The following is an 18202-nucleotide window of genomic DNA, read 5'->3' as shown; positions in this document are numbered from 1 at the left end:
TTGGTTGTCTTCATCTATGTGATTGATTCCTAATCTTCTATTCGTTGTTCCCTAGTTTAAAGTGGTTAAGACTAGGGTTCTGATGCATGGTCATTATCGGTGTCATTCCTTAATTTTGTTGCTCAGGAATCCAATTTTGACTGACAAAGGGGCGCGCCTTTGGAGGGTGTTTCAACACTCCGAAGGGTATAAATAGCGGGACCTTTCAATTAGAGTCGGATCCTTGCGATAAATGCAAGAGTGGCAACTGTAAAAAAATCGAATACTTCATCATTTCTCAATAGTGATGGAGTAATACGACATGCACTAAACTAAGGACACGGGATATACTACAATAGATCAATTTACTGGTCGCAGTAGTGGTAGGTCCCGAACAGAGGAAAAAAAAACCTTGGTCTCCTCATTTACAGCATGAGATTATACCCTTCTACCTGCATTATCATTTGAGCTAAAATTCAGCCATTTTGAATCTTGCAAAAAACCTCAAAATGGCGTATTTGATATTTTTCAACAAATCATAACTCGAAAACCTCAATTCCAATCGAAATAACGTTTGAGACAAAACTGTAGGACAAATAAAATCATTTTAGGAAAAAAATATACATGGTAATTTTTTTTAAAGAAATTTTGGGTAAAAAATCCAAAAAGGTGTATAAAACTTAAATAACAAAAAAGGCAAAATTCTATCTTCTGTGAAATTTTTAAGTTAAATATCCACCTACCCTCTTCTAAAGATCATTCTCTAGCTAATAAATCATCACACTAAAGCTTTATGTTAGCATTTCCAACCAACTCTGAAAATCGTTAACTTCGCGTATGAAGTAACATAAAAAACACTTTGAAAATATTTATTGTTAGTCGGGAGACAACGATTTTTTTTATTGAATTCAATACATAATATTGTTGAGATTACAATATATTTCTCTGCATAGGAAATCAAGCAAAGATGGGACTGATATGCGATTATGGGCAGTATAGTTCCCGTGTAGAAAATACCTAAGAATAGATCATAAGAACCCCCATAAGCCTTATGAGCAGTTCCACGCCAACTGACGAATCATAAAAATTTTACCTTCTCAGATTGGCATAAAACTTTGCATAAGGGTGTGTTATGACCAATCATTCACATTTTTACAAAAAATCGTCCTTTTTAGATGTGACTTATTACAAAATGCTAAAGCAACCATAGGCACGTTATTTAGCCTTTTTGGCTATATGCGGGTCTCATCAGAACTTACAAACACTGATATAGTCGTTGTTCAGCTGTATGTAGCCTAAAAGGCGAAATAACGTGCCTATGGTTACTTGGGTGGCGTCTTTGCTATTTGTCAATAAATTGTAGCACGAAAATGTCACTTCTGATCGAAATAACATTGTATTTATTTAGTAATTTCGACTAAAAATTCCAAAAAAGTGTTAAAATCTGTAATATCTAATTTGTTTTAAAAGCTCATAAAAAATTTAAACTTTTGGAATATGGATACTTAAAATTGACAAAAATCGTTGAATAAAAACTTTTGGACGAATATTTGAACTTATTGCTAGTACTCTTTTTTATGTAATTTCTACACAGGGAACAATATTTGAGACATTCTAAACCGTTATCTGCGTAAAAATTACATAAAAGAGCTAAAAGTTTGAAAATATGAACCAAAGTTGATGTTCTACGGTTCTTGTACATTTTCAAGTATGCATAGTTTTAAATGTTTTTTGCATGAGCTTTATTTAAAAAATAATAATAAATATTTAAGATACTTCAGTTTTTGACACTTTTTTTAATTACTCAAAATTATTAAAACAAATTACCGTGTACATTTTTCCCAGAATTACTTTTGTTTTCTAAACAACTTTGCCTATACGTCATTTCGATCGGAAATGACAATTTTTTTGTAAAAATGTGAATAATTGTGTATAACACATACTTATGCAAAGTTGCATGCATATCGGAGAAGGCTAGTCTTAAATTTTTATTTGTTCATCCTATTTGGCCTGCAACTGGTCTTGTAGTAGCTGTCCAAGAAATAACCAAACCATTTGTGTCTTTAAGTATCGAAACAATGCAGCAAAATTTAAATTAATGATGATCTAAAAACTTGTAACTATGCGGCAATTTATGGCCCACATAGAGAATGGCAAAATGAGAAATAGTTATGTTGCAGTTGTTGTTGTTATTGTCAGCGTGAAAACGTAAGGGTTAATGCGCGTCTGTACTGATCTGTTTTTTTTTGGGTTATTCACAACAAAGCCTCTCCGATCCAAGTACAAACAAATAGCGCGGACACGGTCAAGTGGCACTAGACACTGCGAACTTTCGTTTCAACTACTTGCATGTGTCTGAACTTACCCCAAATCGGTTTGTATCTCTGAAAGAGGAGAGCTTTTAGTGGTATTGAATGGCGGGTTCGAAGACAATGGGTTATGCTGATAGAGGGTATGATATGACTCTGTTCTACGATGATGTGTAAATGATCGATCAGTTGTAAATTAGAATAATGATGATTGGGACTTACCTCATCTTGTGGCAAAGCAAAAGTTACACTGATGGGATTGTTTAGTTTGCCTTTGTATTGGTGCTCGAACAACATCGGATTGTAGAGTACATTCTTCCATTGCCGGCTGAGTACGATTACAGCCTGAAATGCAACAGTAGATGTATTGTTTGAATACCTGCAATGAGGATATTAAACTTACTTGTCTTAGAGTACCCAATTGTGGAACATACTGTTGCTTGAGATCATTTTCGATTTTGGCTACCGTTTCTTCTAGCACGTACTTTTGCAACATTGTACACAGTAAGCAGCTAGGATCTTCTTGTAGGGTTTTTGCCAGTGGAGTGAACATTCCTGGGTAACGGCTTTTCAGTGGGCGATGCACAGTTTGTCGCTCCCAAGCATCAGCCATTAGGGCTACCATGACAGCGGTGCGTCTGACGTACATTGCCCGCATCAGTGCTACAATTTTGATAGCAAATCTGTTGCTCGGATTCATCCAAGCTGTGATGGCCGGCGATGCTGTACTGAGCAGGTTCCAATCCAAGCGGGAGTAGTCTATTTTTCTAGTGATTGGAGTTCGAGGTGGCGCTGCAAAATTGAACCATACCGTTTTAAAATCAACAACACACGATGATGTCTTTCCATTGTCGTTCTTTGCAGCGACCATAGCCTTATCTCCGCCATTAGATCCTATCTGAGGGTTTTGCTCTTTGCCTTGATCCGATTCATCAGGACCGAATCGATCGCGAGGTGTTTTTGGTTCGCTGAGCTTTTCTTTTGATCGAGCTTCATAGACCGGTGCACTTTTGTCCTTCGGAGTACCTGTCTTCGGAGTCGAAGGCTTTTTCATTCCGATTTTCGCCAACGCTTCAGCAGCCATGCTTCCACCAGCTTCGTTCAAGAGTGTTACTAGGTTGAGAGGGTTATTCCCAGTAATGCTGCTCTGATTAGCCTCTGAATGATTAGGCTCAGGAGCGGGTTTGAGACCCTCTTCGGCGTTTTCGGATTTTTCAAACTGAGATCTTTTAACTATTTTTACACTAACTCCTTCTAAACCGCATTCAAACATAATGTACCCCATACCAGAACTTCCATCCGTTGCAGGTTCCTCCGGAATCTTTGTACAATCAAACATTGCACGGCTCCTGTGTGCAGGAATCGCAGTAATAACAATCTGTGAGTCTTGCATGACCACTGGGTCATTCTTCAGTCTTCTCAATTGAGCGTGTGCTTTCCCCACGTCCAGCGTGATTATGAGTTCTTCCAATTGCTTTTCCGACGTTTCCAACAGTACTGGCTCGCCAGGAATGTTATCCGGTCTAGATTGAGAGGAAAGATGAGCTAACAAAGCCCTTGTTCCTCGAATTAGACCACTTTTCTTCAGACCACCGGTGCGAACAGTGGGTTGAGTATAAACAGTATGCATTGAAGCTTTCGTTGTTTTTCCTAGATGGAATCTGGTTGACACCCCTTCGAAACAAACCGCCAGCAATGAGGCACAGCTCAATTCATGAACATTGTCCAGAGCAGCAAAGGAAATGACCTCCTCAATCACGGAGCTTTGAATCAGTGTCACATTGACCTTGGGTAGGACAATCAATCCTTGTAGCTGGGTAGAGATGCTTTCCTCGTACACATCCGTCAAAACTGGACCACCTGGACCTTGAAGATTACGCTCAGCTGTAGAGCGTTTCGAATTGGAATGAACCTGTGACCAGTAGCTTAGGGATTGATCACGTTTCAGTATATTAACAGCTTCAACCTTGCGCACGCATGAACCATGGACATCATTGATTATCGTCAAGGGGTGCAGGGTAGACAGAGTCGGAATGAGGGACTCGATCATTCTGAAAATATGTGAATCATTGGTGACTACACATCGAATTGTTTCGATAAAGCATAAGTTTAATTATGATTTTGTTAATATTTTAGTATCAGACACTATTCGGGTTTGCAGATATAATTTGCTGCAGCACGAGAAGGTAATGATGAAAGTGATATTTTAATGTTTGGTTGATTGTCTTGAGACTCTGCCCAAATGTGGAGAAATAACGAGTTTGGAGAGAACTGGAACGAAAAGACAAAAAGCTACCCACCTAAAAAAATATACCAGTAATAGTGTATAATGCACTGAAATTTACAACAAATTAGAGTGTAACATAGCCATGAAATTAGGTTTCCAAAGTTGATCCAAAGTTTAACCCTTTCCTTCCCATGGTAGCACAGGTGATCCACAAGTTTTCGGTTCGTCTAATGTTTGTCAATCTACTACCAAATACTGTGTTCCACTATATGTGTTCTTAAGAATCTATTGGAGCTACTATTGAAAAAAAATGCAAAGGCAGTGGAGGTACGAATGTCGCTTGCAGGGGGCAACGCTCAATACGTGCGAATGAACGACTGCTACCAGATAATGATCTAGCGTTGGTGCTGGGAAAATACGGAAAAGTGAAGCGTTGTGTGCTCAAACGGTTACAATTTGGGTCCTGATTGGCTTGTGTTTGGGAGGCATTTTGAACTCATTTGGTTAGAAACTGACTGTGCACAAACCAAGAAGTTTCCAACAACATTGATTACTTGTCATTATTGTCAAAATCAATCTGATACTCAGTGATTACACTGAAGTCTTCTTTTTACACGGTTTTTTTACGCAGTTTTTTTTACACGGTTTTTCGCGATTTACACGGTACGTTTTTAACGATTTCTCGACAACGATACAACCTATCGACTTGATTCCAATCACATTATCCGTTTTAAGCTATAGGTAATCGAATGGCACACTTAAAAAAAAAAATTTGGTGTAAATACAGAATTTTTTAAAATATGTCTATATGGATCATAGAATGCTATAATTACAAATGGCATCAAAATCCGATTTTTTAAAAACATTTAAGCATGTGAAATTAAAAATCTCGTAGGTTTTTTTTACACGGTTTTTTTACACGGTACATATGATCCGTGTAAAAAAAGACCTGAGTGTACATAGATTATTGTGATTATCAAGATTACTCATTATTACTTGTGATTACTTATGATTAGAGGATTGTGGGATATGATGGCATTTCGTGTGTTCCTGGCATGTTTTTTGATGGTATATTCGTGTGTTCCTAAGGTGTTCTGAGTAGTGGCGTTTCCGTAACCTCAATCTACATGTGCACCAACTCTCAAAACATAAAAAAAATATCAAAATATTGCTTGCAATGGATAGATATCGAGTAAACTAGAAGATTGAGTGTATTTTTCAACCGATATGAATATGGCATTAAATCTGGTTTTGAAAATTGGTGCACAGGTAAAAAGTGAGGCTACGGGACGCTACTGGTTCTGTGGGATTGTTAGTATTTGGCTTATATTGTTAGTGCTGGAGTTTCTCAGGATAGCATTATTGGGCCGATATTGTATAAAATTTCACTTCGGACTTCCCTGAGTTGCCAATCCAAAACACATAAAGCAACCAATGATACCTACAGACAAAACGTTTGCTACGACTACCACGACAGTTAATTTTTTTCCAATTATTTTTGTGGCGAAATGTAGATTCCATATCGTTATTTGATGGAACTATTGTTTTAGAACTATTATACAATAACTGTAATATTCTATTGGGAAAACACAAGTCTGTTCGATGTGCTTACACGGAAAAATAGAAAGTTTCCTTTAAATTATGATATATTACAGAAGCTTTTACTGCTTGAGTTGTATCTGGGTAAGACGGTCGCTTTTTGATGGGATATGTTATACCTCGAAGGTTGAAACTGAATGCAGTAAAGTCAGCCGAACAACTTTCCCGAAGACAGAAACTTCAAATAATATAGTCAAGATCTCAAGAAATATTTTATAAAGGAAATTGGCTTGCACCACTGCGCTGCATAGTTAGAAAATTCTGAACTACTGTTCTCTAAACAATCGACATTGACCCACTGTACAGCTTTGCTCAAGACAGTAACGTTTTCAATGGCCAGGATCATGCCATATTCTATGTGGCCGTCTTACCCCTTGTGTTATTTAAACTTTTTTTTTGGTTCGGGAGAATACATCATCAAATGAAATGAAAATTTCCTGAAACTCAATTATGGAAAGTACTCTAAAAATCAATAATTGGATTTCACATAACCGTAATTTAAAATCGTTCTCCTTCATTTTCAAGATGAATGTTTAAGGTATATTTTGGTGCAATAAGACCACTGAAAAAGCGTATGGGTTTCGTAGAACATAAGAAAGGATTTTCTGTAATTCACTTAATCGCAGAAATTTTATATAGTTGTGGTAAAATTTTACTCTATGCTTAGGATGGTCGTCTAACCCCGTCAACTTCTATTAATACCAACAGATATCTCGAAGCACAATCTCACGAAAACTAAAGCCCAACGTCCATTTATAAAAAAGAAGAAGAAGAAGACGGTATCGCGATATCACAACTACTTAAGGGGAAGCTCACCGCTCCGAAAAAAATAATTACGTTTTGATTTTTCTAAAAATATTGGAAAAAAGGTAGGGGAAATGTCTCTATTGTTGACCTATGGATCTAAGATTGGGCCCATCGCTAAAAATCTGCTATTTATCAATTTTATCTAGATGAACGCGTTATTGGGACGTTAATAATGGATATTTTTGGTTGCTATTGAAAATTTAGTCGATTTCTGAATTTATGTATGGGCTATGTGAAATTCAGATGAATTCCATTAATTTTGATTATGGATGAAAATCGTGTGCTACATGAACACTATTATTGGTTTATTATTACATATACAAATGATGTCAACCTTATAGGACCAGGGTGGCAAGTGAATTTCCATTTTGAAATTCCTGGTTTTTCCTGGTTTTCCTAGTCAATGATTTAAAAATTTCCTGGTTTTAAAAACCATGTATTTAAAAAAAAAAAACAATTTTTAATAAAAAAAAATAAAGCGAATCCTTGTACCATCATTCTTCGCGCAATGCGGAATTTCACAAACCAAAATAGGTATTAAGGTTCTTGTGAATGCCCGTGAAATCTTTATCTGATTGTTTGCTGTAAAGAAGCTAGTAAGGAGCCGCGCTACTTCGTCGTATCATGGCGCCTATTTCCGTTCTATGTGCTAAAACTATAATAGCAAAGCGTTGTCACTCATGTTTTTGTAAAAACATCTTTGCTTACAACATTAATTACGATTGACACTGAAACATTTGCGATAACCCGTAAAATGAGCGATGTTAGGGGTGTATGACGAAGAAAAGCTGAGATACGACGGACTAGCGTGGAGCCCTACCTAATGTCTGAAATTTAGAGATCTATAAGCCCCTAAATCTTGAGATTTCTGTTTTTGAAACTGCGATTTTTTTTAACTTTATTATTGAGATTTTTAGCCAACGGTCTAGTTTAAAACCGTAAATCAAAGGGTCTAGGTTTATCTCAAGGTGAAATTGCGAAGTGTGATATGAATGAGGACTCTTTAAACAAACCTTTCCCGACCAGAATGAAGTATCAGAAATAATAAATACACACTGTGTTACTGAGATATACAATTATTCGTAACATGGTCTGTTATAAAACATGTACCGTAAGTAGTTAAAATAACAAAAAATATAACAAGAAATCTTCTACGTACTATCAAGAATATAACAAGTATTGTTAGGGTTTTAACAAACCTTGTTACAAAATAACCCATAAGAGTAAAAACTAAAAAGGGTATGAACTGGACTTTTTAACACGGTTTTTGGGTAACATATTGTTTGAGTGTTTTCTATTTTTAGAGTGTTGTTAAAATATTTAAAAAATCATCTGCTCCCCCTCCCCCCCCCCCAAACACAGCACCCCCCTCTCTCTCTCTCCTTTTAGCCTGCTTTACAAACACAAAAAGCGTCTATATAGCTGCCACAGGGAATCGAACCCAGAGGTTTAACAATCTTGGCTAGTGGGAAATCTGGTTTAAATCTACTGTTGACGAAGGAGTAGATGCAAGCTAACCTTTTGTGTATGCTAGGCAGAGCCTCCTTAGTTCGCTGGCGCCGGCAACTGAGTTAAAAATAAATCGTGTGTTCCCAACACCTCTGCACTGACGCAAACGGCTGAATATATTTATAACAAAGTTTGTTATTATTCTCAAATATTGCCGTTTACATTATACTCGCTAATAAAAAATTTAATTTTTTTCTGATAATAAAGTAGCATAAGCATTAAACTTAGCTATATGAAAGTAATTAATTTAAGTATATGTAACAAACCAAAAATAAGATGAAAGTGATTCATTGATTGCATATGCACTATTTGAATTCTAATACAGTGTTAGTTGTACATTTTGTTTGGTTATGCGTTGAGATCTGTCTCCCACACCATTGCAAATTAAAGATATATTCTAGGTTAGTTTTGATTGCTAATGTTCGACAGTAAGTGTTGCAATTTTCCATTGATCATTTTAATTTGTATATCATCAAAAACATATTGTCTTTCACAAATTGAAATTTATTTGAAATGGTGCACGCCAAAATTCAAAGAACGCAACTGAACTGATAATTTATGTTTTTGGATTCCGTTCATGAGCGAATAAAGGGTGTCCACGATGAAATTGCCACACTATGAAATTGCTCTAACTTTTTAACCGTTGGGTAGAATTTAATGAAAATTTGGGTGGATTTAGTTCATAGTGCATTATTTAAAGTCCTGTGATCAAAACTCGCGGAAATGGAGTCGAAAGAACAGCTCGTGCGTGATAAAATCTTGCGCATTCATCACGAGAACAAGGATCTCTCGCATCGTTCCATCGCTAAAACGTTGGGAATCGCAAATTCCACGGTGTCGCGAGTGATTAAGCGGTTCGAGGAACGGTTCACCACCGATCGGAAGCCCAGAAGTGAAGGAAAAAGTATTCCGTACAACACCAAAAATCACAACCGCGTAGTTGGGGCCTTCAACCGAAATCCGAACGCCTCCGTTAGGGATGTGGCTAAGAAGCTGCACCTAAGCCGAAGTTTTGTCCAGAAGGCCAAAACTAAGGCTGGGCTTCGAACGTTCAAGGTACAAAAGGCCCCTAATCGCGACGAGAAGCAGAACAAGTCCGCCAAAACCCGTGCCAGGAAGTTGTACCTCAACATGCTGACGAAAGTTGAATGCTGCATCATGGACGACGAAACATATGTGAAGGCCTACTTCAAACAGATCCCCGGCAACCTGTTTTTCACGGCCAAGGATAAGTTCAGCGTTCCGGAGCATGTCCGCACTCAGAAGATGTCCAAATTTGCGAAGAAATTCCTGGTTTGGCAAGCCATCTGCACGTGCGGGAAGCGGAGTGCACCTTTCGTGACCCAGGACACGATGAACGGACAGGTGTACATAAAAGAGTGCCTCCAGAAGTGGCTGCTTCCTCTCCTGAAGGCCCACAACGTCCCAACAATCTTCTGGCCGGATTTGGCCTCATGCCACTACTCCAAGGACGTGCTGAAGTGGTATGCGGACAATAAGGTCAATTTCGTGCCGAAAATGTTCAACCCTCCCAACACTCCGGAGCTCCGCCCCATCGAGAAGTACTGGGCGATTATGAAGCAGCACCTTCTTAAACGACCTAAGGTAGTGAAGACAGTCGAGGAACTGAAGAAAGTATGGGTTTACATGCAAAAAACGGTTGATTCACAGGTTGTGCAGAATCTTATAGCCGGGGTTAAGGCCAAGGTGCGGGCATTTGCGTATAGAATGTAAATAAAATACGAGTAAAATGGTAAAATGAAGTTTAATAGTTATTTCTCAATCCCTGAAAATTTGATGGCAATCGGATGAAAACTCGAATTTTGCGAATCAATTTTGTGTGTGGCAATTTCATCGTGGACACCCTTTATATCATTGGTTCACACTATTATTGTGCAATCGCTCATAGATAATTAAAATATAGGTAAGCCTTTTGATCAGAAGCGTCTTGCAGTGACAGTTTCAATTTTATAATGCTAGTTGTGCATTTTTAATCACCAACGTAACATTTTCAGGTATTACGGAATCAATATATAGTAGCCTAGCCGCTTTGAGCAAAGTAGTTTGATTCGCCTTGCGAAATGAGGCCCCTGGATTTCCATCGAGTTAGGAAGAATCAAGTTAAGGAGAGATCGAGTAAGGGAGAGTTGAGTTAATTTAATTAATTCTTAGCATCCCAATCAGAAGAGAATGCTGTTAAAAAATAGGAGAAAAAGCACTAACTTTGGCCTATGGATCTAATAAAAATCTCCCGTTCTTAAATTTTTCGTAGAACAATGCATCATCTGGACAATACGAATGAATATGTTTGATTTTTTGTTTATCATTATCAAAAAAATGCTTGCCTTCGAAATTTATTTATGGGCCCAATATTAGGGACACTTAGGCTGACATTAGGTACATTAACCCTATTAGCCCAATTCCATGTGAAAAACTTTTCCGTAGCCCTTAAAAAAGTTTAAATTCTACTACCGGCTCAAGACTAAAACAAAACAAAAATTAAAATAAAACAAACCGTTTCATTTTTCGTGCTACTAATGCTAACAAACTTATTTAAAATGTTGTTAAATTTTATTCTAACAAATTGTGTAACAATTTTATATCAAATATCATGATGATTTTTTATTCCTCATTTCACCATAGAGCTCTTAAAACAAGATTATATCAACGGGTATTATGTATAATAGAAGTTGATATAATCATGATATAATTTTGTTAGAACGTTCTGGTCGGGTTGCTTCTAACAATTTTACGGATTTCCAGTTTGTTTAAATTTTCCGCAAATTGTCAAGGATTAAGGATCTTATTTAGCGGAATTTTGATTACAACTTGATTTCAAAATCATATGATTAAAAGATTTCATAAACAACGCTGGTTTAATAACTCTTATTATTAAAAAGACTGACTGCTGAAGTTCATAGAAACTCCCTGAAGTTCGTAGAACTTCCCTGAAGCGTTAAGGTTTTTCCTTAACCTTTGGAATGGAAGGAACTCTTCCATTGAAGTTTGTATTGCCTGAATTTCATGGGACTTCCCCGAAGTTCGAAGGACTTTTTTTTTAAATCTTAGGACTTCCCTGTAGTTCGGAGTTTTTTGAAATTCATAGGAATTTCTTAAATATCGTAGAAGTACCACGAAGTTCGTAGAAATTCTAAGAAGTTCGTAAGACTTCCTTCAAGTTCGAAGAACTTTCTCGAAGATCTGAGGACTTCCCTGAAGTTTGAAGGACTTAACTGACTATATGAGGACCCTAAATTTAGAAGAGCTTCCCTGAAGTTCATAAGGCTTTGAATATCGAAGGGTTTTCCAAAAGTTTGTGGGTTTTTCCTTAATTTTTTAGGATTTTCCTGAAACTTGTAACACTTTCCCGAATTTTGTAGAACTAGCATGAAGTTCGAAGGCCTTATCTGAAGTTTTTAGAAATAGAACTTTTTTATTGAAGATGTTGAACAGGTACGTCAAAGTAGTTACGCGTCGACAATGCTTAAGTCTGCTATCAATTAAGCACAAATCATACATGCAATTAATTCGAGAAAAAAATTAAATTAAAAATAAATACAAAATATATTTACTAAATTCTCAGCGTAAATTTTGTTCATCAATGTTTAGTTGTGTGAAAGATTGAGTTTGAACAAAATGGTTAGTTTTGACCTGATTATAAAAATAAACTTTGACATACATAAAATTTAAAACCTATTTAAATTATACAAACAAGATTATTTTCCTGGTGGACTTATGAAATTCCTGGTATTTTCTCGGTTTTTCCTGGAAAATAAATTCTCGACTTTTTCCCGGTTTCCTGGTTTTCCTGGTTCACTTGCCACCCTGTAGGACGGGTCAACTTTACAATCGTTTAAACTTGACACTGCACACGCGGCGCGCAGTTGCTTAGAGCAAAGGCGACAAAGTTGTTCCAAACTATGTCTCAGGTGGTATGGTCAAAATTGAGCATTTTTTGAATTTTTGACAATCAAGTGAATAGGTTCGTTCCGTTTCCCAACGAAACTTTTAAGTTCTCCCGGAAATCCAGATCGTAACTAAGTTCGTTCAAATTTTGCACAGTAGTTGGGGACCTATCGAAAGAGCAGTGGGAAGCTGAGTTGTGATCCGCCATACAAACTTGACCCACCCTACCCAGACAACAAGGAGTCGTATAACAATGTACAGACAGTATCGTAAATTGCTACAGTTTAAGTCAAAATCGCATATAAGAATGGCATACCTCGCATTATGTTTAAGTTAAATCGTATAGAAGGCAAATTTCCGACTTATATGCGATGACTCATTTTTCCGTCGTGCTGTATCACAAATTAAATCGGATAGCATCGTAAGACTTTTCAAAATGATTTTTTATTACAGACAAAATCGTATATGATGTTAAATCAACTCGTTTAAAATTAAATTAAAATAAACACGTATATGGCCTCCACTTTTGTACGTATAAGCCATTTCTTTGCATTCTATACGAATTGTTTGTTTGTATATATGTTTATATATCACGAAAACAACTTTGAATATACGTGCATTCTGGTTGTCTGGGTAGTGGCCATCTTGCCCCGTCTACCCCTATATTGAACAAAATAATTCCTATCTCTTAAATCGCGTAGCAGGCGCTGCTAAACGATATCATCGAAACTGACAATGTTGAGTTATTTGCTCTAGAAGCATGAATCTGCTGTATCTAATTATATTTATACATATTTATTTCAACCATCAAATATTATGCTACCGATCGGCTCACGGCAGCGGAAGAAAAATGGCAGAAAGGAATTCAAGAAACAATGCAAAATCAAGAAAAGATGATCGATTCAGTGATAATTATGTGTACAGTACAGATTATTCACCCTCAGAAAGTGGGACATACTATGAAGATGACGGGGATTATGACAGTCTGCGGAATTCTCGTGAAGAGAAGGATACCTCTGACGGCACGGGTCACTACGACATCGAAAACTTGAACGCCTTCAGCGATGATGAAGTTTCCCTAGCATTGTCCATGCTGACGGAACATGAATTGGATAAACTCGACCGATTGATAGATGATAACGACCAACAGGATGCCGGTGAAATGATGACAAAGCGTGAAATAGACAAAACACAAAAGAGGAAACGAGAGTGTCATGGCGAATCTTGCCTCCAGGCGGAAAGGGATGGAGCTCGAGCAGTAAGAGGTTCAAACACGGAAAAGGATCAACTTGCTTCGTTTAGATCCTGGTTTTCAAGAAATAAAACTACAAAAACTACTAGAAGAACTACTACAACCAGAAAGCCTTCGGTGAGAACTTCAAAAACACGGACACCAACGAAACCAACCAAAAAATCTCCATCTACGAAGATCATTAAGGGTAGGGAGCCACAGAGATATCTACCTGATAATAGCAATATATTACGTTATGGCAGCAACAAAGGCGCGAGGGATATGATTGATAAAAATGTTCGAGAAAAAATAAATTTCTTAACACGCAAAATAAAAAGGCGAGGTAGGATTTAATGGTTTATCCTATGCAACGAAAACTAAATTTGATTTAAAACTTTTAAATTTACAGCGGATCAAAAGTCGGAAGACAGACTCTCGGTGAGAGGAAGGAAGGCGCCTTTGCACCACACGGGAATGAATCGACAACAGGAAACTTCAATCCGCCGAAAAAGGAATTCTATCGTCTCTGGAACACGTGGAACGTTGGAGGATTCGTTTCCTCATCCCAGCCATGAAACGGCTTCATTTCACGCCCCGATGGAACCATTGGTCCGCGTTAAGCGAGGCCCTGTTGCAATATAGTATCTTTTACTTGCTGCTTGTGTACTGTATTATGTTCTATATATGCATTTGTACGTTCCAATAAAGCCAATAATTAGTAATCTTACCTTTGCAAACCTTCCAGAAGCAGCGGCGTTAGCATGACATCCACTTGACCTTTGAACCGAATCACCACCGAATTTCGAGTGGCCGTTTCACCTTGCGAGCTCAGGAATTCATTTTCGTTTTCCTTGCTCTCGTGCTTCTCGAAGCTACCGCGTACCATCACACTCGGGTCCCATGGGTGTGGCTTAGGCAACGTGGACATTCCAGATGCCGATGACTGTTGGCTACTTCCGTCGTAACGCGATATGATTTTCACTTCTCGCCAGTGCGAATAGTTATCAAAATGCGGAACCAGTTTACCACCGATGTAAACCAACCCACCATCTTCGTTCTGCTGGAAAAGTGGCATTGAAAATGCGTCTGCTCCTAGGGGCATCGAGCAATGGGACCAGTTAGAACACCGAACCTGCGCCAGATGGGTTACATAGCTGGCCATCAGCAGTGGCGAATCAACGATCGGTCGATTGATTTGCATATGCAGGTTGACCAATGTGATGTCTTCCTGTGAGGAAAGTGCCGAGATGAACGAACTTGAAGATAGTGAATGCGATTCGGACGAATCGTGTGGGTCCACCTGAAGAAAAAAGCCATTGGTTATTTTATTTTCATCATTTCGCAGAGAAGCACTGTTTTTTGATAATGGTTGGGCATGTGATTAGCTATGTGTAGGCGTATAATTAGGTCTGTAATAATTTTAACGAACAAAACACACGTTTGAGGCTAATACGATGCCAATTTAGAGCAAATACGCTGGCAGTAATGCGGGGATTATTAAAAAATAATAAACGAGAAAAGATTTAATTTAGGCGAAAAATGAATAATTTCAAAGAATGCTGATCCCAATAGGTCCTATTATTGCAATACTGCTTCAACATACTGCACAGAAACAGAAATGAATGTTGCCAAGATTGGAATGTTGGTTACCTGGCGGAAAAGAATATGTTATTGACTGTGAAGACGAGAATCTAAATATTTCGTGATGAAGAGAGGAAGATTGCTGAAACGCAATTAAGCAAGGAGCAGGATGTTATGCACGGCATTTATACAACTATCAACATTTATCAACGGCGTAAGAAGTTAAGTTATGTCATTTAATGGAAGGAAGAATTATCATGAAGCATGATTTCTATATGCAGATAATAATAGGGGATCTAGGGGCAAGTGTGCCACGCTAAGGATTTTTCGTTCTATGCATTCCATATCATGGATTTTTATAGGAGTTTGTACACCGAACTGTATGTTTATGACGTTCACCCTATTATTTATGGGAAATCTCTTTCGAACGGAATACATAATAGGGGTGATTGTCTTAATGTATCATCAATATAATTCAAATTAAATCAGATCAAAAGCTGATTATGTTTTTTTCTACACTTTATGTCTAATCTAGAGCTCATAAGAGAAACGCGCAAACAAATAAAATAACTGGCAACATAATGATATTTTCTCACACGCACTAGCAACCCTAAACGTTGTTCACTTGTCGCTTTCGTCATGTATTGTTGTTCTTGGTGAAAATTGAGATTTTAGGTCAAACGTTATTAAAAATATGCTTTACGATGATCCATGATCATTTTTTTTATTAAAATATACTCGTATTATTTATCGGGCGATTACTACTAAGAATTATTTTCTGCCCACAGTTCAATTGGCTACATATCCGACTTCTCGTTTCTTTCTCTTACAGATCTCTAGTCTAATCTGCCTGTTGAAAATGCTACGGAGCAAGAGTGCCCATTAGGGTGGCTCGAAATATCGATTTTACTTCACCCCACTCAATGCTTTTCCCCAAATTAGGGCTAATTTTGATGTGAACTCGTATTTGCTTGTACTTCACTTCATTTCCAGTGAGCGCTTCATTCATCAGGTTGAGTTCACGGTGGATGACGTTGAACACGCGATAGCAAAATCCCTTCAGGAGACCATCGCAGCCGGGGGATTTTCGGGATGCGCTAGCTCTTATTGCAGCGAGAATCGATTTGGTGATCTCACTCGTGCACGCTTCATTTGACTCGTCGTTTGGTGGTATGGCATTCTCGCAGACGAACTGCTCTCTCTTCCTCGGAGTATAGGCGGGAAAATTAATTCACCATGTGCTCCTCGATCGCATGAGACTCATCGATGGTATCGTGATGCTCGGTTTGTAGCCGGGTGATGACGGTTCGTTTTCTTCTCCGTTCTCCCAGTTGGAAGATGGAGATGGGTTCTCCTGCTACGTACGTCTCGTTGATGCGCATGAACATGTGCGAGGAGTTGCGCTGCAGTGCCAGCATCTCTCCTTTGATCTGATTGATCGTTGTTAGCATCGCTGGGTTTTGATAGTAGCCGTCGTATGCTAACTGTAGCTCGATATAGAGTCGTTGGTGTTCGTTATGGAACTCGTCGAAAGCAGTTCGCGATTTCCATTTGAAAAAATTTTTGGTTTTGGGCTTAGCATACGACAGCCACCATTCCAACCATGAGGCATAGTTTCGGCACTGTCGACGTTAACGACGGTGGCACATCGGGCTTCAGTCCGGCTGGTTTTGCTCTTGGTGGTTTTTTCGTATGATGGCTTCAGAGGGAGGTTCGAATAATCGATTCAAAAGGTGTTTTCTCGCCTCATCGCGGAAAACTGGACGCGACTTGGCTCAACGACACACGGAAAATAGTCAAAAATGCCTGACTCTCTGATAAGCGTAGTTGATAAAAAAAAAACGTCTACACGTCTCAAAGGCTGAGCGATAACTGTATGATCGAAAAGAATGCAGTGGGTAAATTTACTCAATAAAGAGAAACCTAATTTTGGGTAAATTTAACTTAACCATAGGTTATTTTACCATGCACTTTTTCCGAATAAAAAAACCTAAGTCAAATTAATTCATATTTATCCGGGTTTTTTTTTCCGAGAAACAACCTATTTTTGGGTAAAATTACTTTTTACCAAGCAATTTTTTTCCAGAAAACAAATGATTAAAGAAAAGGGACGCTCGCAGTACAACCATAGAGGTAACTTTAAGACCAGAAGGTCCCGAAGAAACGAGCTCAACTGTTTGGCTCAGCTCTGGTACTATCTTCGGTCCCAAGCTAATCGATTCACCCCTCGAACATAGGGAAATCCACTAGCCCCTCATTTTATCTGTCAAACTTTCATAGCGAATTAAAACAAACATAGTGTAGTACTGGAATTTATACTAAAATGGGGTACGTTAGTCGATTTGCTTGGGACCAATAGGCTAGTCAAGTAGTGAGCCAATTTAAAATCGTTAGTTTCGTATTGATTGTTGGTACAACGAGCACGTTATTATTCCGGATGTTAAAAATAAAGAACATAACAACCGTGAAGACAACAACATATTTATTATCATTCAAAATCAGCCAGATGGAACAAGGGATAACATCGAAAACCCGATTTCTTCTCGTTCGTTGAACGCTAGTACTGCAAATAGCATCTGAAAAAAATAATACGGAGGAAACGAAAATATTTATCTGCGCTAGCGCTTCGGATTCACAACTCACCAGATAACGTCGATGTATGGATTCACAACTCACCAGATTACGTCGAACTTGGAATCAAACTACCGATGGTGTCGATGGAATGAAATAGTCGCAGGAAACTTCCCTAAGAATCCAGATGGAACGAAAAAAAAAAACTTCCGGACGTCGCACGCGAATGAACTTCATTCGAAGGGAGCAAAATCGCAAATGGCGTCATCGTGGAAGTATAATGCACTGGCATTTTTTTCATCCAGAGTTATTTTCACTCAACGCACGCTTTATAGTAAGTTACTCAGTGTTGAGGAAATTGAGGCCTAAAAATCTCAGTTTTTGACGTAGGATTACGTCTTTTGGCAACATATTGAGGGTGCAATAACAAAAAAATGGACCGCGTTACGAAAATCGGTCAGTTTTTGACCATTTATAACTCTG

General features: G+C 38.1%; 2 protein-coding genes across 17 annotated transcripts in view; one reads left to right on the top strand and one right to left on the bottom strand.

The window, feature by feature from the left end:
* The window catches only part of tweek (transmembrane protein KIAA1109 homolog tweek), a 76190-nt gene that overhangs the window by 28063 nt on the left and 29925 nt on the right, over positions 1–18202 (bottom strand). For 11 of the 16 annotated variants that reach the window (XM_065222600.1, XM_065222603.1, XM_065222601.1 and 8 more), the window contains 3 exons: positions 14296–14867; positions 2692–4339; positions 2511–2633 (listed from right to left, as the gene is read on the bottom strand). In XM_065222600.1, coding sequence (XP_065078672.1) covers positions 2511–2633; positions 2692–4339; positions 14296–14867 — 2343 coding nt within the window. Of the gene's footprint in view, positions 1–2344; positions 2364–2510; positions 2634–2691; positions 4340–14295; positions 14868–18202 lie in introns of all 16 variants that reach the window. The other 5 variants (XM_065222609.1, XM_065222612.1, XM_065222614.1 and 2 more) reach the window with 1 other exon arrangement.
* Positions 12861–14294, top strand: LOC135701768 (uncharacterized). The gene is made up of 2 exons (XM_065222700.1): positions 12861–13910; positions 13977–14294. Exons 1-2 carry the CDS (start codon positions 13097–13099, stop codon positions 14207–14209), a joined length of 1047 nt encoding a protein of 348 aa, XP_065078772.1. The 5' UTR covers positions 12861–13096; the 3' UTR covers positions 14210–14294.

The sequence above is a fragment of the Ochlerotatus camptorhynchus genome, unplaced genomic scaffold (assembly GCF_037179485.1).
Source record: "Ochlerotatus camptorhynchus isolate MF236.1 unplaced genomic scaffold, CSIRO-AGI_Acam_v1.1 ptg000176l, whole genome shotgun sequence".
Classification (NCBI taxonomy): Eukaryota; Metazoa; Arthropoda; class Insecta; order Diptera; family Culicidae; genus Ochlerotatus; species Ochlerotatus camptorhynchus.
Note: the sequence above shows the minus strand (reverse complement) of the source record. Positions and strands in the feature narration are given on the sequence as shown.